Genomic DNA, 20,463 nt, shown 5'->3' with positions numbered 1-20,463 from the left:
GATGTAGTGTGCGGCGTATGGTCTGAGCACTGACAGGCTGACCCCCCACCCCTTCAACCTCTGCAGCAATGCTGGCAGCACTCATACGTCTTTCCCAAAGACAACCTCTGGATATGACGCTGAGCACATGCACTCAACTTCTTAGGTCGACTATGGCGAGGCCTGTTCTGAGTGGAACCTGTCCTGTTAAACCGCTGTATGGTCTTGGCCACCATGCTGCAGCTCATTGTCAGGGTCTTGGCAATCTTCTTATAGCCTAGGCCGTCTTTATGTAGAGCAACAATTCTTCTTTTCAGATCTTCAGAGAGTTCTTTGCCATGAGGTGCCATGTTGAACTTCCAGTGACCAGTATGAGGGAGTGTGAGAGCGATGACACCAAATTTAACACACCTGCTCCCCATTCACACCTGAGACCTTGTAACACTAATGAGTCACATGACACCGGGGAAAATGGCTAATTGGGCCCAATTTGGACATTTTCACTTAGGGGTGTACTCACTTTTGTTGCCAGCAGTTTAGACATTAATGGCTGTGTGTTGAGTTATTTTAAGGGGACAGCAAATTTACACTGTTATACAAGCTGTACACTCACTACTTTACATTGTAGCAAAGTGTCATTTCTTCAGTGTTGTCACATGAAAAGATATAATCAAATATTTACAAAAATGTGAGGGGTGTACTCACTTTTGTGAGATACTGTATATAAGCGATAAGCTAAAATGAGAGAATGGTCAACAATCCGCTTTTGGGCCAGTTGCTATGTAAAAATCCTGGGCCGATTTCTCTTTCCAGTCCAGCCCTGGTTGTGTATAGCAAAGCCAAAATACAATGTCCATGCATGTGGATGTGGGGTCACACGAGGTTCAACTAAGATAGGGTAAAGTATATTAACATAGAAAATATTACCCAATTTAACTTTTTGTTTGATACAGTATGTATATGTATATCAGTCACCTTGGACAAAAGTTTGGCCTAGAGAAGCTGACCAATTATCTACAGGAAAACCATAAATCAGAACAGTCTAAAGGTCTGTGCCAAGATTAGTGGATGTAGATTGAAATCTCTAGGAATTAGTGTTACAAATGTTGGTCTCGATTTAGGAAATTTGAAGAAACAAAAACAAAAAGTAAAAGTTTGTAGAATAAAGGTTTGTTGGCTTTTTCAAGCTTGAATGTTGTAATGAGAGACAAATAATTTTGATTTCCAATAGGTATTACTATCTGGCCTTTCGTGCTCATCAGATGCCAGAAGGCAGTAGAGAGAATGCCATCTTTATACTGCAGAGAGCCAAACTCGACAACTGGGTTCTAGGCCAGACCAAGGTACGGTCATCATCCTTATGATGAAATATACTCCCTCTCTATATAAACTTTCTCTCTATTTCTATCATCTTTCTTTCTCTGTCTATTTTGTTCAGTTAAGTGTGTGATTGATTTCACTCTAAAAGTACCATGTAGATAAATTTTAGGGCCTGATTTACCAAAGGTCTAAAATTGTCAGAACTGATCAAGTAAGGATTGTGTCTTTCAGATTAGTAAAATAGTGTATCTTGGCAATTTTTGCCGTCTTGGCAATGTACAATTAATATGTAATTTCGAGGCATACCTCCAACATGCACAAAATAAAGGATGGTGTTGATATAAATGGATTAATTTACATCTGCAAAGTTATTTATCAAGCATGAAAGTCATTTAAAAATGGTAACTGCTAGAACAAATTAATAAAACTGAAAGGGAGGTATTAATCTGATTAGTGCTGTGCATCATTTTATTATTGTGACAAAACAGAGACTCTGAGAGAGAAAAAAATACATAATACACCAGTGATATTACATTATTTCACATGGAAAAAAAATTCCCAATGCACTCTAAGTCCTCGTGGTGGTGTAGTGACTTGCTTCAATCCGGGTGGCAAAGGGCGAATCTCAGTTGTCTCCACATCTGAGACCGTCAATCCACGCATTTTATCACGTGGCTTGTTGAGCGTGTTACTGCGGAGACGTAGTGCATGTGGAGGCTCACCATGAACTCACCATGTGCCCCACCGAGAGCGAGAACCACATTATAGCGACCACGAGGAGGTTACCTCATGTGACTACCCTCCCTAGCAAACAGGTCAATTTGGTTGCTTAGGAGACCTGACTGGAGTCACTCAGAACAACCAGGATTCTAACAAGTGACTCTAGGGGTGATATTCAGCGTCTTTACTCGCTGAGCTACCCAGGCCCCAAAGGAACATTTTTAATTCAATACAAGTTAAGATCAGTCGACAGCATTTGTGGCATAATATAAATTACCACAAAAATGTATTTAGACTTAATGTATTAACTTTCTTTAAAAGGAAAAAATAACAAATCTGTGTTACAGTGACTCATTTACAATGGAAGTGAATGGGGCAATCCATTTAAAAAATATTGCCACAAGACGTAAACAATATGTGTGTTAACATGATTTTAGAGAGAAAAATGTATTTCTAACCTTCTCTTGTAAAGTTATATATTTAATTTGACAACAACTTTGCCATGACAACCTGACGCAGAAAACCCTTTATATCCCAAAATATAATCCTACAAAAATGACGATTTAAACAACTTTGAAGATCAATTAATGCACACATTTAACATAATTAATGTATGCTTTTATAAAATTGTAAGCTTCACATTTCTGCATTTGAACACTCCTAAAATTAGCCCAATTCACTTCCTAGAGCCTCAATGGAACCTTGTTTTTTATTTTTTTATTTGTATAATTTTTTGTGGTTATCAACATTATGCCATAAATACTGTCAATTGAGCTCAATTTGTTTAACATAATTTGTAATATTCCTTTCACAGGAATGTTAACCCTATTAAATGTACCTTTAATAGCCCAGAATGCATTTTCTTTCAGTGTATTTACTGGAAGTCTAAAGCTTCCAGGAGCACTTATTTCAAGACAAAGTAACCATAATATAAATCATGCTCATGGACATTGTTTCCCAGAGTGCAAAGGTGCCAGATTTCCTGATATCTAGCTCATTAAAAAAAATGAGAAGTTAAAATGGTTATCTGTGAATCTAATTGACCAGATGCTTGACATCTGTGATCATCTGTGGAAAAAGGGAAAGTTCAAAGAAACTTTTTCCTCTTGATTGCAATTATTTTGTATTTTCACACATGAAAGTCTGTGTACATGTCTTTTCATCATGTGTTTATGTGTGGCAGGTGTTTTTAAAGTACTATCACGTGGAGCAGCTCAATCTGATGTTGCGAGATGTGATCGCGTGGGTTGTGTTAATGCAGGCCTACATCAAGGGCTGGTTGGGAGCTCGACGCTACCGCAGAGAGAGAGAGAAACGACACAAAGGGGCAATTGTCATACAGTCAGGTACTCATGACCCAGACTCATTTTAAACACACAGTTTTATTGTTTTCTGTTTTTATGTAGCATTATTTTTGTGCATTATATTCCGCTATTATAAAATTAATTGTTTTGTAATTGGTTAATACAACATTCTAGTTTTTCTAAAATACCCAATGTAGTTACAGCTATGACATGAAACGACTCGGTTACTGATGTAACCTCGGTTCCCTGAGAGGAGGGAACAAGTATTGCGTAAGTAGCTTACGCTATGGGAAAACTCCGTTTCTCGAGAAATATTGAAGTCTTTATGTAAAACGCATTGCAGCTGCACAGCAGACAGTAATGAGCGAGGCAGCTCGGTCATTGGCTGTGCTGCGGCAACTGCTCAAACCAATGACGGGGCGACTCTGAACGCGCGACCAATGGGCGCGCACCTCGCGTTCGCGCGCTCAGAGCCCGCCGAAATTAGCATAGCCAGGCTATATAATGGGTACCCCGTCATACGAGTTCCTTTAGGTTCAATCGACTGAAGCGAACTGACCAAGCACAAGCACGGCAGCTTACGCAATACTCGTTCCCTCCTCTCGGGGAACCGAGGTTACATCAGTAACCGAGTCGTTCCCTATCGAGAGGTCTCTCCTATTGCGTAAGTAGCTTACGCTATGGGAACACCATGTAAAACGCCGTGCGTGCTGACTTCGCTTTATAAAGCCAGAGGCAGATGCCTGAGCCTTAAAGCAAAGTGATTATTCCACGAGCCGACCAACGGCGAGCTACATAATGGGATAGTATAGAGCCCTTCCAAGGTGGTCCATGGTGGGGCTCATAGTACAAACACAAGCACATATCTTATGTACTGAGTTTTCTATGTGCTGATATGCATAAAAAATCCTTTAAGTCAGTCAGAGACGGACCTTGTAAGGGAGGAGATAATGCTCAGCATATACATACTCCAGTCCATTCTACAGTCAGGCTGATAGAATGTTGGAATGCAATGAGGGGACCTGTAGGTTATAAAACCTGATAAATGTCGAAGGCGAGGCCCAGCCCGCCGCCGCACAAATATCTTAAATGGGTATCCCACTCGACCAAACCCACGAGGAGGCCATGCTCCTCGTAGAGTGAGCTGTGATGCCTAAGGGGCATTGAAGGCCCTTGGCTTCATAAGCTAGCGCTATAGCATCCACTATCCAGCGCAATATTCTTTGCTTTGAGACTGCGAGACCTTTAGTGCGGCCGCCAAAGCATACGAATAATTGTTCCGTCTGTCTGAACAGGGCAGAAAGTTCCAAATATACTCTGAGCACTTTAGGAATATACCAGTGCTTTGGCCTAAGGAAAACTCTGCAGTCGTTAGGTCCAAATTCCAGGCAAGCAGCGCTTGATGACAGCGTGTGCAGGTCGCCCACTCTCTTGACTGAAGCGAGCGCCAGCAAGAGCGCAGTTTTGCTGTTTAAGGTGCACGGTTCGGAGAGGTTCTAACGGGGCACTCTTGAGTGCGTCCAGGACCGTGGCCAGGTCCCAGATCGGCACCGAGGGGGGGGCGAGGAGGGTTCATCCTCCATGCGCCTCTTAGGAAACGAATGATTAGATCGTTTTTCCCTAATAAATGTCCTTTATCAGGATTGTGCGACGCCGCTATGGCAGCCACATAGACTTTGAGCATCCCGCCTCCAGCAGCTCTTGCAAAAAGGTGAGTACACTTGGTATCTCACACGATTTGGGGTTCAAGCTCTTGGTATCACACCAGTCACTAAACACTTTCCACTTTTGGGCATATAAGCGCCTCGTAGAGGGTGCTCGCGCCTCAGTGATGGTTCTCAAAACTCCACTGGGGAGGTTCTCGGGAACCCGTTGAGGGGCCATGCATGGAGGGCCCTCCATAGAGTGCAGGGAGCTCAACCTAAGTCCACCCTGGCGATTTATATACGAAACTACCGTCATGTTGTCCGTTCGGACCAGGACGTGTTCGTTTTTCAGGTACGGAAGCAGGGCTCTGAGAGCCAAGGCGACCGCCTTCATTTCCAGACAGTTTATATGTAGGCGCTTTTCCGGGTTTGACCAAAAGCCAGGCCTGCCCTCGTAAAGGGCCCCCGATCCTATTTTGGAGGCAACTGTCTTGATCATTTTTCTCTGTGTGTTCACGCCCAGACTCACACCAGTTTGATACCAGTTGATGGCTTTCCAGGGCGTCAGGGCTTTTATACAGCCGTGATTCGCTCTGCTCAAAAAGTGGCCCGAGCGCCACGCGTGAGTGGGGACACGGCTCTTGAGCCAGCGCTGGAGAGGACGCATGTGCAAAAATCCTAGCTGGAGTACAGCTGATGCCGAGGCCATGAGACCGAGCATTCTTTGAAATCGTTTGACGGGGGCGCGCGCGCCCTTTCTGAATGATGTTGCAAGGCGTCGAATAGAGAGCACGCGCTCTGATGAGAGGCGCGCTGTCATCTGCACTGAGTCTAGCACTATTCCCAGAAGAGATATTCTGGCTGGGGGATAGCACGCTCTTTGCAAAATTGATTCTCAGACCCAGGCATTCTAGATGGCTGATAATCCAAGATCTGTGCGTCGTTAACTGACCCTCTGATTGTGCTATGATTAGCCAATCTTCGAGGTAATTCAGTATTCACACTCCCCGCTGTCTCAGGGGGGAAAGTGCCGCGTCCATACATTTCGTGAATGTATGGGGGTCCAATGATAGGCCGAATGGTAGTACTGTGTACTGGTATGACTGTCCCTCGAAAGCAAATCTCAGAAAAGGCTTGTGATGAGGCGCTATCGGAATGTGAAAGTAAGTGTCTTTCAAATCCACTGATAGAAACCAACCCCCGGGGCGAACTTGTGTGAGGATATGTTTGGATGTTAACATTCTGAACGAGCGAATCATAAAAGCTTTGTTCAGATGTCTGAGATCTAGGATGGGGCGGAGGCCACCGTCCTTTTTCGGGACGAGAAAATAGCGGCTGTAAAAACCCGCCTCGCTCATAGAGGGAGGAACAGTTTCTATAGCGCCCTTCTCTATCAGTTCGAGCACCTCGGTGCGTAGAACATGTGACACATCTTTCCTCACTTTCATCTCGACCACCGCTGAAAAGCGGGGTGGTCTGCGAGCGAATTGAAGTGAGTAACCGTGTTTTATTATGTTCAAAACCCATTTTGGCATGTCGGGGATTTTTTCCCAGGCTTTTGCTCACACAGATATGGGCTGAATGTTGGCTGGGGGCGTGTCGCAGTGACGTATGGGCCCCACCGGCAAATTGCCTTGTGCTAACACTGAGTTTACAGCTCCCAGAGGCGCAGGTGCGCGCTGAGCAGCCGTGTTGAGTGCCGAGTGCAGGGGTGCGTGTGAGCTTACAGGCACGCACGCTATCTCCGTAATGCTCGCATCGTGAGCTGGAGAAATGTTTGAAACCGTATAGACAGTGTTTACAGGTGGGGGTGCATACATTGTAATAGGCACGCGCGCCACTTTCATAAAGCTTCCCGCTCTTAGCGGGGAGTTTCTTGGCTCGTGCGTCGCATCTGTGATGCTTGCGGCATGAGACAGAGAACTGTTTGAAACTGTATGTGCAGCGCTTATGGGTGGGGGTGCATCTACTGTAGTAGGCACGCGCGCCACTTTCATAAAGCCTCCCACTCGCGGCGGAGTGTTTTTGGCCATGCATACAGTGTTTGTAACTGTGGGAATGCGCACTTTAGTGTGGACACGTGACCCCTTAGTAACACAGGCAGAAAATGTGCTAACACTGAGTTTACAGCTCTCAGAGGCGCGGGCGCGCGCTGAGCAGCTGTGTTGAGTGCCCAGTGCAGGGGTGCGTGTGAGATTACAGGCACGCGCGCTATCTCCGTAATGCTCGCAGCCGGAGAAATGTTTGAAACTGTATAGACAGTGTTTACAGGTGGGGGTGCATACATTGTAATAGGCACGCGCGCCACTTCCATAAAGCTTCCCGCTCTTAGCGGGGAGTTTCTTGGCTCGCGCGTTGCATCTGTGATGCTCGCGGCGTGAGCCAGAGATCTGTTTGGAACTGTATGGGCAGCGCTTATGGGTGGGGGTGCATCTACTGTGTTAGGCACGCGCGTCACTTTCATAAAGCCTCCCGCTAGCGGCGGGGTTTTTGGCCATGCATACAGTGTTTGTGTGTAGGGGTGCGTGCAGGACAGCAGGCACGCGCACTACATTTATAGTATTTCCCGCTTTTACTGGGGAAGTGTTTACAACTGTGGGAACAGTGCTTGTGTGTAGTGGTGCATACATGACAATAGGCACACGATCAACATTTATGGGGCGTCCAGCTCGAGCTGGGAAAGTATTCGGCACTGTTTGGACAGTATTGATATGTGGGAGTGCGCACTTTAGTGTGGACACGTGACCCCTTAGTGACACAGGCAGAAAATGACTCTTGTGATTTCTGTGTGTTGCCGTTAAAACGGCATTTGATTGCAGGTGAGTGAGTTCTGTGACTGGCCCATTGACTGCTGTACAGACATTTCCAGCCGCCTGTAAGGGGACTGGGTAATGTTTTACACGTTTTGCTCGCTGCAGTGAAGCGTTCAGCGAACTCTCTTACCGTGCTGGTGCCCGTGCTCGTGTCCGCTAATGTCGACGGCGCGGGGTCGAAGGCCGAGCCCGGCCAGTCGTCGGATGCAGCGCCAATTGGAAAGGCTGTCATCCTTTTCACCGTCGTCCCCTGGTGCGCCGAACAAGATGAGACCCACTGCTCTGTTGGAGGGGTGCTGGTCCGTCTGCGTGAATTGGACTGGCGGCGGGGAGTTCTCGGGTGGTGGTGAAGCACGCGGGGACTGGCCCGGCGTGACGTCACTGAAGTCTGCGTGCTCCGGCGGCCTCCGTGAGCGGCGCTTTTTTCTTGTGCGGCTCGAACCGAGGGGACGGCAGCACGGTGGTAGCAGGCTTGTTCGCGGCGAAGGCGGCGAAGCGAGCGCGCGGCTCGTTGAGGCCCAGGGAGTCACATTCGGGGCATCCGCCTCGAGTGAAAGCAGCTTCTACGTGGTCAGGTCCCAGGCAGCGAGTGCAGATAATGTGATGGTCCCTGTCAGGAAGAAGGCCTCTGCACGAGGCGCAGGTAGAAGGCATTTGGAACAACGCCTCGAATTTGCTCTTTTACTAAATACAAAAGGTGTCGCAAAGGCAAACACTTGCAAAGTAGCTTAGTAAAAAGGATATAGTGATGCGCGCCGGATGGCGTAGCAGAAGGCTTCGAAGGCAGCTGAAGGCGCCGGCGTCCTCTTAGCAGTCCTGCTGTAGGCTTGTCAACGGCAGGCGAAAGACTCCAACAATCCGGAGGATCCAGCGAAGAGGAGGTCTTTGCTGAAGGAGATTAAACCTAAAGGAACTCGTATGACGGGGTACCCATTATATAGCCTGGCTATGCTAATTTCGGCGGGCTCTGAGCGCACGAACGCGAGGCGCGCGCCCATTGGTCGCGCGTTCAGAGTCGCCCCGTCATTGGTTCGAGCAGTTGCCGCAGCACAGCCAATGACCGAGCTGCCTCGCTCATTACTGTCTGCTGTGCAGCTGCAATGCGTTTTACATAAAGACTTCAATATTTCTCGAGAAACTGAGTTTTCCCATAGCGTAAGCTACTTACGCAATAGGAGAGACCTCTCGATAGGGAACCCTTATTAATATAGCTACTGTGTACAGTATATTACTGTACAATACATATTGAGGCCAATTATTAATCCTTAGTTACATGTCAGGGACTAGATCATCTAGCCAGAGGTATGACACTTTGTGAAAAGTGGAACATTTAAATGAAAATGTGTGCCTTAATATTATATTGTGTTTTAACCATTTTAAAAAAGCAATGAGGCTCTCTTTTGTAGAACTTTGTGCTTTGTGTCTAACAACGGCCTTTAGCCATGACTACATTTATGATTTAACAAAGCCTACTTTATATCATAGCTTATTGGTTATCTCTCTCTCTCTCTCTCTCTCTCTCTCTCTCTCTCTCTCTCTCTCTCTCTCTCTCTCTCTCTCTCTCTCTCTCTCTCACTGTCTTTCTCTCTCTTTCTCTGTAGCTTGGAGGGGTTACGTGGTCCGTCAGAATCTGAAGCTGACAAAGAGAGAGCGCAAGCAGGCCGCTGTGCAGATTCAGTCAGGTACAGTATTTCTGAGCGTTGTTGATTAAAGTTTTTAATCCCGATGAATCACATAATCTTTTGTAGTTAATTGATTAATGGCAGATTTTTCAAGTGCTGAAATTTGACACTATATATACTTATTTTCTTGTCAAAATGCATTTATTTCCATCTTAGAAAACAAAACAATATGTAACAATATAATGCTGTAGTAACGTTTTCCATACAAAGCCTTTCACAAGAAATGTACTAAAATAGCACCAATTCAAGTAACATTAAACGTTTCATAAAATCTAAGTGGGAGGTTGACTAATTGAAAGAACTAGTTTCCCCATTGGTTGCATATTCATTACAATGGGCTTTAAATCTCTTAAACTCTCATCATCCACAATATTAATTGGCCAGTAGAGCTGCTTTCCTACAGCAGTTGTCAAGTTGCGTTCTTGATTCACTTCAGCGCATCAATGCCGCTTTGAACTCACCATGAAAAGCGCTTGCAACCAAACATAATAATTTGGTACTAGATAACCAGAAACAGTTGAAAGCTATTTGGTTCTGTAAATGAAGCTTAACATTGTATTTGTGTTTATTTTAGAATTGCACACAGTATGCTATAGACTGGTATGTCTTAAGGTCAATATTAGGTAAATAATTACAAAAAAGAAACTCTAGAAACGCATCAGTCAATCATTGATTTGATTTCATTTGAATGAAGGTTATACAATGCTTGAAATCGCCAAAAAACTGAAGTTTCATACAAAGGTGTACACTACAGTCTTCAAAGACAAAGGACAACTGGCTCTAACAAGGTCAGAAAAAGATGTGGAAGGCCAGATGTACAACTAAACACGAGGATCAAAGTGCATCAGAGTCTCTGGTTTGAGAAATAGATGCCTCACATGTCCTCAGCTGACAGCTTCATTGAATTCTACCTGCTCAACAGTACAGAGAAGTAGTGCTGGCCTTATTGGAAGAATTGCAAAGAAAAAGACACTTTTGAAATTGAAAAACAAACAGAAAAAGTTAGAGCGGATAAAGAAATACAGACATTGGACAACAGATAATTGGAAAAGAGTGTTATGGATCTTAACCTCATTGAGCATTTGTGGGATCAGCTAGACTGTAAGGTGTGTGAGAAGTGCCCGACAAGACAGCCACATCTATGACAAGTACTACAGGAAGCGTGGGATGAAATGTCACCTGATAATCTGGACAAACTGACAGCTAGAATGTCAAGGGTCTGCAAAGCTGTCATTGCTGCATGTAGAGGTTTTTTTGATGAGAACTCTTTGAAGTAGTTTAATAATTATTATTTCAAATTGTAATAATAATTTTTCACATTATTAAAAATCTACGTTATTCAAAACTTATGGCGGCCAGTGATAGATATATATATCAAAACCGCCGTGAAGGAGGCAAGCCTTGTGCGTAGTGTCCATAAATTCATCACCTTGCAATTAGGGCAATCCTCTAGCATGGCTTCTGTGTGGTGAAATCCGAGACACACGTTTTTCATCAGTGTCTTCACCAACGCGGATGGCACACACTACCAGAACAACATCCTCAAGTCAACATCGCAACAAGCTTGTAACAACAACATCGACAAGTCAAGCTTGTAAAATGCGTAGATATTTTAATATATTTGTAAGATTTATTAGTATTTTTTTTTATAATTCCTAAAGCCTATTTTCAACTTAAATTGCACTCTGTTTGGCAGAATGACATAGGTAATTTCTTAATGTCTATAAATGTACATATACACCGATCAGCCACAACATGAAAACCACCTTCCCAATACCGTGTATGTCCCCCTTGTGCTGCCAAAACAGCTCTGACCCGTCGAGGCATGGACTCCACTAAACCTCTGAAGAAGTCATGTGGTATCTGGCACCAAGACATTAGCAGCAGATCCTTTAAGTCCTGTAAGATGCGAGGTTGAGCCTCCATGGATTGGACTTGTTGGACCAGCACATCCCACAGATGCTTAATCGGACTGAGATCTGGGGAATTTGGAGGCCAACATCTTGAACTCTTTGTCATGTTCCTCGAAACATTCCTGAACTATTTGCAGTGTGCATAATGCATTATCCTGCTGAAAGAGGCCACTGCCATCAGGGAATACCATTGCCATGAAGAGGTGTACATGGTTTGCAACAATCTTTAGGTAGGTGGTACGTTTAGAATAATAGACAAGGCAAGGCATATCTCTCTCTCTCTCTCTCTCTCTCTCTCTCTCTCTCTCTCAATTCAATTCAATTCAATTCAATTCAATGGGCTTTATTGGCATGAAAGTTTAAAAAAACATCATATAGAATAAATCAAATAAAAGCAAAATACATTTTGTCCAATAACTTGGACAGTATATAATATAATTATTAGTAATATATAAATAAAAGCAATATGTAAATTATTATTATTATTTATTTGACCATATCACATCACATTGTGTGTGTGTGTATGTGTGTGTGTGTGTGTGTGTGTGTGTGTGTGTGTGTGTGTGTGTGTGTGTGTGTGTGTGTGTGTGTGTGTGTGTGTGTGTCTCTCTCTCTAAATTAATAATGTGTGGAGCCAGCGTCTCTTTTGGGTCACAGCATTTGGTCCCCATGTTTGACTAGAATGAAGCATTTTGAGCTGTACTCCTTCCTTTCATTTATTTCCCAGTGCAGCCAGCAGCAGAGAGCAGAGAGAGGGTTGCAGAGGGGGTTGAAATTCCCCTTCTGTTCCCTGCCACTTCCTCTCTCACATTCCTGACCCATTATAGACTCTCACATACCAGAAACAAGATGACTTTTCATACTGTCACCCTTTTTCATCTGAAATGAAAATGAATTTGTACTCGGTGTGGCCTAACTTAGATCAAAGCCGGAATATTAACCTTCTCAGGGTGCATTTGCATCACTCGTCTTCTGAGGGCGTGAGGAGGGAGGAAGAGAGGGAGGAGAAGGGTCCGGGGGAAGGAAGGAGAGGGAAGAGTGATGCTATTATTCTCCTCTTCTATTTTGGAGTACTCCAATTCCACTTTTTGGCAGTCATCTCTCATGCGCACAATGTGTTAAGTGGTGCTGGTAGTACAGTATACAAGAACATGTAGAGGTGTGTGTATCCACTTTCAGGTGGGCCACATTAGCATTTTTTAAATAAACACTACATTTTCAAATGTTCAAACTATACATTAGAGAAAGCCATTAATAGGTTGATATCCCCAAAATGTAAAAACTCAGAGCTGAGATAGTTGCTATTCGTTTTAAGAGTCATCTGATTTAATCACTGTTTGGTGTGTTGTTACATGCCATTGTGTTACAACAATAAAACACTGGCATGCAACGACATCTCATTTCGTGCAAAAAGGCTGGACCAAGTACAATTTTATTCTGAGATTCTTTTCTGGTTATTCCAGCATCTGCGTCTTATTATGTAGTCCATTCCCTCAAGCACAAGCGACATAAATAAAGACAGCACATTCATTAGAAGCTGGTAGTGTACATGGACTGTTTGCAATGAATTAAAAGAACAGAAATATGGACTTTCATACTGTGGCAGGGCGGAGGGCGAGGCCGGGTCGTGATACACACCCGGTCCCATATCAGGCTAATCAAGCCTCCGAGAGGGATAAAGGCCAACTGCAGAGGATTGTGCGGGAGAGAGAGATCGTTTACGGACATGTCCGTCATGTGTGTGTTTGTGTCTTTTGTTTAAGTTTAAGCATTCAAGTATTATTTATATTGACAAGCCAGTTCTCGCCTCCTCCTTTCCATTGTATGTTACATTGGTGCCGAAACCCAGGAAGGAGGAGGGATACGCCGTAGTAGAGTTCTCGCCACTACAGTCCACCCCAACAGAGCAGCCGTGGCCATCTGCCGGGGGACAAGGAGCCCAGCTGCCTGGATGCGGAGGACAGCCGCTGACCGTGAGGGGAGAAGGGGATCCTAACCGACTGCCTGGAGCGGTCAGGGCCGCTGCCAGGGGCGGAGGAGTCTCCTACCAGCCGCTGAAACGTGGTGGGGTCTGAGACCACCGACCGCAAGCGGGGAGGGGCTTGCTGCTGACCGCCTGGAGCGGGAGAGCCGCTGCCAGGGGCGGGGGAGATCCCTTCTGTTCCCAAGAACGTGGCGGGGCATTCCGTCCACCAGGGGCTGGAGGACTGCCTCTGATCCACCCGGAGAGGCGCTGCTGTCGTCCGTTAGAGGGTGGTGGAGTGGCCGAGGAACAAGCTACGGCGTATCGGAGAAGTGGCAAGTAAGTGTTTTGTTTTTTCATCTCTCTCTCACTGCCGCTCCACGTTTGCCTTTTCCCTATCATTCAAATTTTACAGTGTTTTTTGGGGGGGTACTACACTGTTACAGGAAGTACCCCCCCATTTTTATTATTTCTGTTTCCCTCCCCTTGTCCCCTCCCTCATCCAGGTGGACGGAGATGACCTGCCGGCAGACGGGCTTCGGGCACACCCTCCCCAGAGAAAGAGGGGGGAGGATGTACGTCATGCCGGGGGATCCCCTGCCTGAGAGAGCGAGGGAGGAATGTGGCAGGGCGGAGGGCGGGGCGGGGTCGTGATCCTACACACCCGGTCCCTTATCAGGCTAATCAAGCCTCCGAGAGGGATAAAGGCCGACTGCAGAGGATTGTGTGGGAGAGAGAGATTTACGGACATGTCCGTCGTGTTTGTTTTTGTTTAAGTTATTCATTAAAATATTATTTATATCGTCAAGCCGGTTCTCGCCTCCTCCTTTCCATTGAACAGCTTTACACATACTTTTATGCATTAACTGCATCCTTGATGAATGTCAGGCTTATTTCTATGACATTGACACGTTCGTTTAAAAGTGTAGAAAATGTGGTGTCAGAATTTGGATGTATGCTCCGTTAAATTATAGAGAATGTAAGTATTATTAATCATTTTCATCTACTGACACACAACACTGCATGAAAACAGTCAAATCTGGAAAAATGTGGGAATAGTAAACTCCAACTTAACTTCGAGTGTGTCTTATGTATTAGGAAAAAACTGACACAAGTAACATGTAACTGTTAATGTCCACAAAAATCCACATACCTAAATTTAGCAGAAATTTTCAGGGAACTGTGAAATTTGATGGACATTTATAGTTGAAATATATATATATATATATATATATATATATATATATATATATATATATATATATATATTAGTCTGTGAGGGCCTTTATATATTAATGACTGACAACTGTGAGTGAAAAGTGTTAAGTCCTTCCTGTGTTTCAAAGTACAGGGGAAAGCAAATAAATGAAAGTTTGGCTTATTGTTGGCTACAGCAAACTACATTACTTTACAGACAATCGTAATAAAATAAACACCCTGAATGTAAAAACTGTTAACCAAACAGTGATGATATTAAATTATAGCTACAGTTTATTTTATTTGATAGTTTTGACAGACATTACAGAAAAAACTATGATTTTAAAAAGCTGAAATTTATCTGAATAATTTTTTTTTGTTATGTAAATATTCAACACCTGTTAAAATGTGCTAACTTAATAGTTAATTTAAATGGCTAATGGATCATTCACAACAACGTGCTGTTTTTTTAATGTGTGCTAATGCGTCCTTTTTCCTGGGCTTTAATGTGGGGGTGCTTAACAGCATTTTTGCAGCCACGGCTTTAAGGTGTTTGTTTATACAGAAAAGACTTAAAAAAATATACCTACTCTGAGAAATATTTACTGGAGTAAAAACTAGCCCCGGTCTCCTCCGTTGTTGACTATTCATGATTGATCCCCCTTTCCACCCCACATACACCTTCACCTCACACCCTCACCCTGCTCCACAGACGTTTGTTGTTCTAATCTCTGGTCAGACTTGAGTCATTTCAAACACACCTACAGATGCTACAGACAAATTTCAAACAAGAATCTTCAATAAAATAATCCACTAACCAGGTAAAACAGATTTACACTGTATTAAATACCAATACAGTATTTAACTTCAACTTCATTTTAACAGCATTATAATCTCTCACATAATGGTTCCTCTTTTTTTCACAGAAGAATTTTTCCCATATGACCAGACTCAACACATCTGAGATTATAAAAGGTAACAATTTGTTGCATTCTTTTAATATCCACTTTTATGTTGGTTTACCTATCCAGTCTTCTGTTACTAACAATTGTTTATGCCTTTAAGCGTCGTGCAAGACTTATAATAAGATTATGTGGAGGACGTTTTCCTATTTTCATCCAGAGCTGAGAGACTCAATAAAGATTGTGGCAGAGAGAGAAGACCAAGTTTAAAATCTATTATTCAGATGATGTAACTATTTTTTTATGCATATACACCAATCAGCCACAAAATTAAAACCACCTGCCTAATATTGTGTAGGTCCCCCTCATGCTGCCAGAACAGTGCCAACCCGCATCTCAGAATACCTTCTCACCACAGTTGTACAGAGCTGTTATCTGAATTACCGTAGTCTTTGTCAGTTGGAACCAGTCTGGCCATTCTCTGTTGACCTATCTCATCAACAAGGCATTTCCATCCACAGAACTGCCACTAACTTATGTTTTTTTTTTTGCTTTTGGCATCATTCTGATTAAATTCTAGAGACTGTTGTGTGTGAAAATCCCAGGAGATCACTCAAACCATCCCGTCTGGCACCAACAATCATGCCACGGTCAAAATCACTGAGATTACTTTTTCCCCCATTCCGATGGTTGATGTGAACATTAACTGAAGCTCCTGACCTGCATCAGCATAATTTTATAATGCACTGCTGCCACACAATTGGCTGGTTAGATAATCACTTGGATTATTGTTGGTGCCAGGCGGGCTGGTTGAGTATTTCTGTAACTGCTGATCTCCTGGGATTTTAACACACAACAGTCTCTAGAATTTACTCAGAATGGAGTCAAAAACAAAAAACATCCAGTGAGGGGCTGTTCTGTGGATGGAAATGCCTTGTTGATGAGAGAGGTCAACAGAGAATGGCCAGACTAGGGATGGGCGGATCGATCCTAAAATATCGATACTTCCAATACTGACGTTGCATCGAAAATATCGATCTTCACACAAAAATATAATTTTTTCTTTTTTAACTAGGGGTATTATTATTTGGTTATCACAAACAATAATCATAAGCTTCAAAGTGAAATAAAATGGATTAAGCTTGTCACTGTCTGCTCAGTGTTTCACATGTCAACTGTCTTAAAACTACACTTCCCATAGTTCCCTGCCCTCATCACTGCCAGCAGTCACTCATTGTTCTCACCTGTGTCCTGTTTGATTATCACTCTCCCTGTGTATTTAAACCCTGTTTGTTCCCCAGTCATTGTCGATCGTTGTTTGTAGATGTTGGATGTCGATGCTCACTCTGTTCTTTTACCCTTTGGATGTCTTTCGTGTTTTTTTTTTATTTTCCCCATTGTGGCCGTTTTATTTGTTCCAGTGTTTGTCTAGTTATTTTGCAAATAAAACCCGCACTTAGATCCGCACTCCTCGCCTGCCTCCTCCTACTAACGTTACAAAGCTATATTAGCAAATACTTGTGCAGGATGGGAACTGTTTCTTCTTCCACTCAGCTTAACATTCATAAATGCTGAAAGACACAAGCGGACAAGCGCTTGTGACGTCACAAGACTCGTTCAAACAAGAGGGATCAATGCCTTGTAGAGGTAATGATAGAAAATCAGAGAAACAACTTCTGGTGTGTAGTCTAGGTCATATATACGTCATATGTCCTATCTGTTTTAGGATTTTGCATATGCCGACATGAAATAACTGATGACACGTTTGGCCGCCAGAACAACGAGCATTTGACCCAGAACTTTTTCAATCTAATAACACGATGCCGTAGCACCGTTGAGTGAATTGTGTTTTTTACAGAGATTCTCTCTCAAGACACCGTTCAACTGAGCTGATCCACCAATCAGAATGTTTATTTCAGACATGATTGGATATTTGATAACCAATCATATTTTCCGTTTCAGTAAGGGGCGGGACATTTCCAGTGTCTGACACACAAGTTTCCCTGGTGAAACTATAATTTGCACTGCATATTTATTTACATTTAAATGTAACTTATGCAATTAAACTTTGTGAAAATACTGCACCCCCTCTTTTTTGCCCTTTACTGCCTTTTTCTCATGATATCACATAAGTTTTATTTCTAAGTAGAAAACTTAGCACATAATATTATATATTGCATTATGTCTACATATATACATAATGCAATATAATATAACACAGAAAAGAACATAATATTACACTAATAAATACAAAAAAAGACATTAATTTTTATGTAAGCTATATATGGTAATACAAGATAAAGTGTTAACGTGAACATTACTACGCTCATATTAATATTTAATAGTTTATTGCATATTATGAATTAGTTTATTAGTTTGAATAATAATCAAGTATTTACAATTTTCATAGTAGCATAATAAAAGGAACAATAACAACACCTATTAATTTAAATACATATTTAACATGAAGTTACTATACCATTGAACCCACTGACTTACTACAGTAATATCGTAGTAGTAACCATGGTTAATTGTGTGGTTTAACTAAATACCATGGTTAAAGTATACTGTATTACTGTAGTGAAATGGTTAATTTTTGTAAGGGTAAACAGATTATATTTAGGACTAGGTGATACAATCCCTTGTGTGTTGCACATACCTTGAGGCCTTGCTGTTATGAGTGGGAATGATGATGACATCTCAGGGTTTTCAAGTTGCCACCCTCCTTCCTCAGTGTTTCACTGATGAGCCCACTACACCTCCAGAGGGTTCAGCAATGAAGCCTGGCATCCCAGGCTCACCCCCCTTGACGTCAACTCGTTCTTGATGTTACTTTGGAGCCCAGGTGTTGTCTCTCTTCTTAATCCAGAGCCACTGGCCTGCCCTTTCAGATGCACTGGAAAGGGCTTTGATGGCTTGCCGTTGGGCCTGGCCTCGGATTCCCATGTCCATAAGCCTGGTAGTTGACATGCCTACAAAGCCTCTGCAGCCAACTTCCACTGGACAAACCTTAGTTTCCAGCCATTTTGTTCAGCGTCGGCTGCCAGCTCAGCATACTTAAGGCTCTTCCGTTCATAGGCCTCTTCCACAGCATCTTCCCAGGGCACTGTAAGCTCTATGATTTATGTGGTGCGAATTGAGGTGGACCATAGCACGAGGTCCGGTCTGAGGTTGGTTGTGGCGATCTCAGCTGGGAAGCAGAGCCTCTGTTCCAGGTCTGCCAGTAGCTTCCAGTCCCGTGCTGCTCCCAGATGCCCGGTCTCTGGTTTTGAAGTGCCGGCCTTGGGTTGCTTCGCGTCTTCCCAAACAAACTCTCTTGCCGATGCAGGATGGGATGACTGAGGAGGCTGGGCGTTAAAGGCTGTCTGTCTGCTCTCCAACGTAGCTGCTAGACACTTCAGTACTTGGTTGTGCCACCAAGTGTAGCGGCCTTGTTTAAGGCTTGTCTTGCAGCCGATGAGAATGTGCTTAAGGTTTGCTAAGGATGGACAGAGTAGGGTCTTCGCCTTACCATTGGCGGAGGTTTTTGGGAGATGGCAGAGCATCATATGCGGCTCGTATAATGAAGCTGGTTCGAAATGCCTCCATGTCCCACAACTCCTTCCAAGAGAACTTTCTCTTCTCAACTCCCTCACATCTCATCCACTGCCCTTGCTTTGCTTGAGAAACAACCTTTGCGCACTTTGCTGCCTGCTCTTGCCGGCGTACCTCCTTGACCACGAGACCTCGTCGCTGAGATGGAGTTGCCCTGTACCAGGATGGTTTGCTCTCTCCAAGGCCGAGGCCTCCTCTCCCTTGTTGCACATGGCCAACAATGTCCCTGTGCTTGAGGGCTGACTTTGTCTGCTGTGAATCTGCCGATGGGGTCCACTTCCTTCCAGCAAAACAGAAGTCTAAACAATATCTGTTTAAGCAAAATAATAATAATAAATACTTGAATAATGACAAAAAAATATTATTTTAAATTACCCATTTTATCCAAAGTAATTGCAAAAAAATAAATTTAACAGAGGTATTCGGTATTGGTATCAAAAATATTGTATCGGATCGAAAAGAAAATAAGTGGTATCGCCCATCCCTAGGCCAGACTGGTTTGAACTGACAAAGTCTACAGTAACTCAGAAGAATATCATCTCAGATTGCTATTCTGAGATGTGGGTTGGCGCTGTTTTGGTGGCACAAGGGGGGCCTACACAATATTAGGCAGGTGGTTTTAATGATGTGGCTGATCGGTGTATGTTAAGAGTTCTTGAAATGGGTGTTTTTAGTGGTTAAATGACTTTTGTTTTGCAGTTGCTGGAGACCAGGTCAATGGAGACAGACACTGAAGCATTGTGTATTCCATAGACATGATGTCTAATGATGAAGTTGAAGGCCAGTGTGAGTTGTAAAACCAGCAGCTTTGAGAAGCTCTGTTTGAGGAGTCACAGAAGAGACTTTATGCAGAACCACAATATACTGGGAATTAATCACAACTCGGAAGCTTCACACTGTGTTTCAGATATTTGTATATTTTATAATTGGTGTATTTTGTATATTTCTAATTTTCCTTTTAATAAAGATCTTTAAACCCAATTAATGTCTCAGCATTTATGTTGTGTCAACATTGATTAAAGGCCCATAATAAGAGGCATGAGCTAAATGCTGTTTGGGATTAGGTGGGCTAAATTTTAAGTTAAACCAATAAAATTAAAATCAATTCATGCAGTGGCCCAATAGCTGTCAAAATTAGTGATGTGCTAAATAAATTGTAATAAATACAATTAAAGCCAGTGTATGCAGTGACCCAATGGTTGTAAAGGTTTAAGGGTAGGTTAAATTTAAGGGCAGCCAATCCAGTAAAAAATTAAACCACATATTTAGAAATTCAAATGACACTTCAAAGTTTGAAGACAGTTTGAAGGACAGTTCAACACAGACTCTACAAGCATGTGGCTGGGAATTATTATCATCACAGACTTCAAAGGGAATAAAAACACAGCTGCCTCTCTCCCGGATGAGCTTAATACTTTTTATGCTCGTTT

At 43.2% G+C, this 20,463-nt stretch overlaps 1 protein-coding gene across 1 annotated transcript in view; it reads left to right on the top strand.

Annotated features, from left to right (window-relative positions):
• The window catches only part of LOC127654557 (myosin-IIIb-like), a 151,564-nt gene that overhangs the window by 115,426 nt on the left and 15,675 nt on the right, over positions 1 to 20,463 (top strand). Inside the window, exons 7-9 of the mRNA XM_052141765.1 lie at positions 1,211 to 1,322; positions 3,203 to 3,365; positions 9,384 to 9,464. Coding sequence (XP_051997725.1) covers positions 1,211 to 1,322; positions 3,203 to 3,365; positions 9,384 to 9,464 — 356 coding nt within the window. The remainder of the gene's footprint in view (positions 1 to 1,210; positions 1,323 to 3,202; positions 3,366 to 9,383; positions 9,465 to 20,463) is intronic.

This window comes from Xyrauchen texanus, chromosome 14 (genome assembly GCF_025860055.1).
Source record: "Xyrauchen texanus isolate HMW12.3.18 chromosome 14, RBS_HiC_50CHRs, whole genome shotgun sequence".
NCBI classification, from domain to species: Eukaryota; Metazoa; Chordata; class Actinopteri; order Cypriniformes; family Catostomidae; genus Xyrauchen; species Xyrauchen texanus.
The sequence above is the reverse complement of the archived record's forward strand: the minus strand, read 5'-3'. Positions and strand labels throughout refer to the sequence as shown.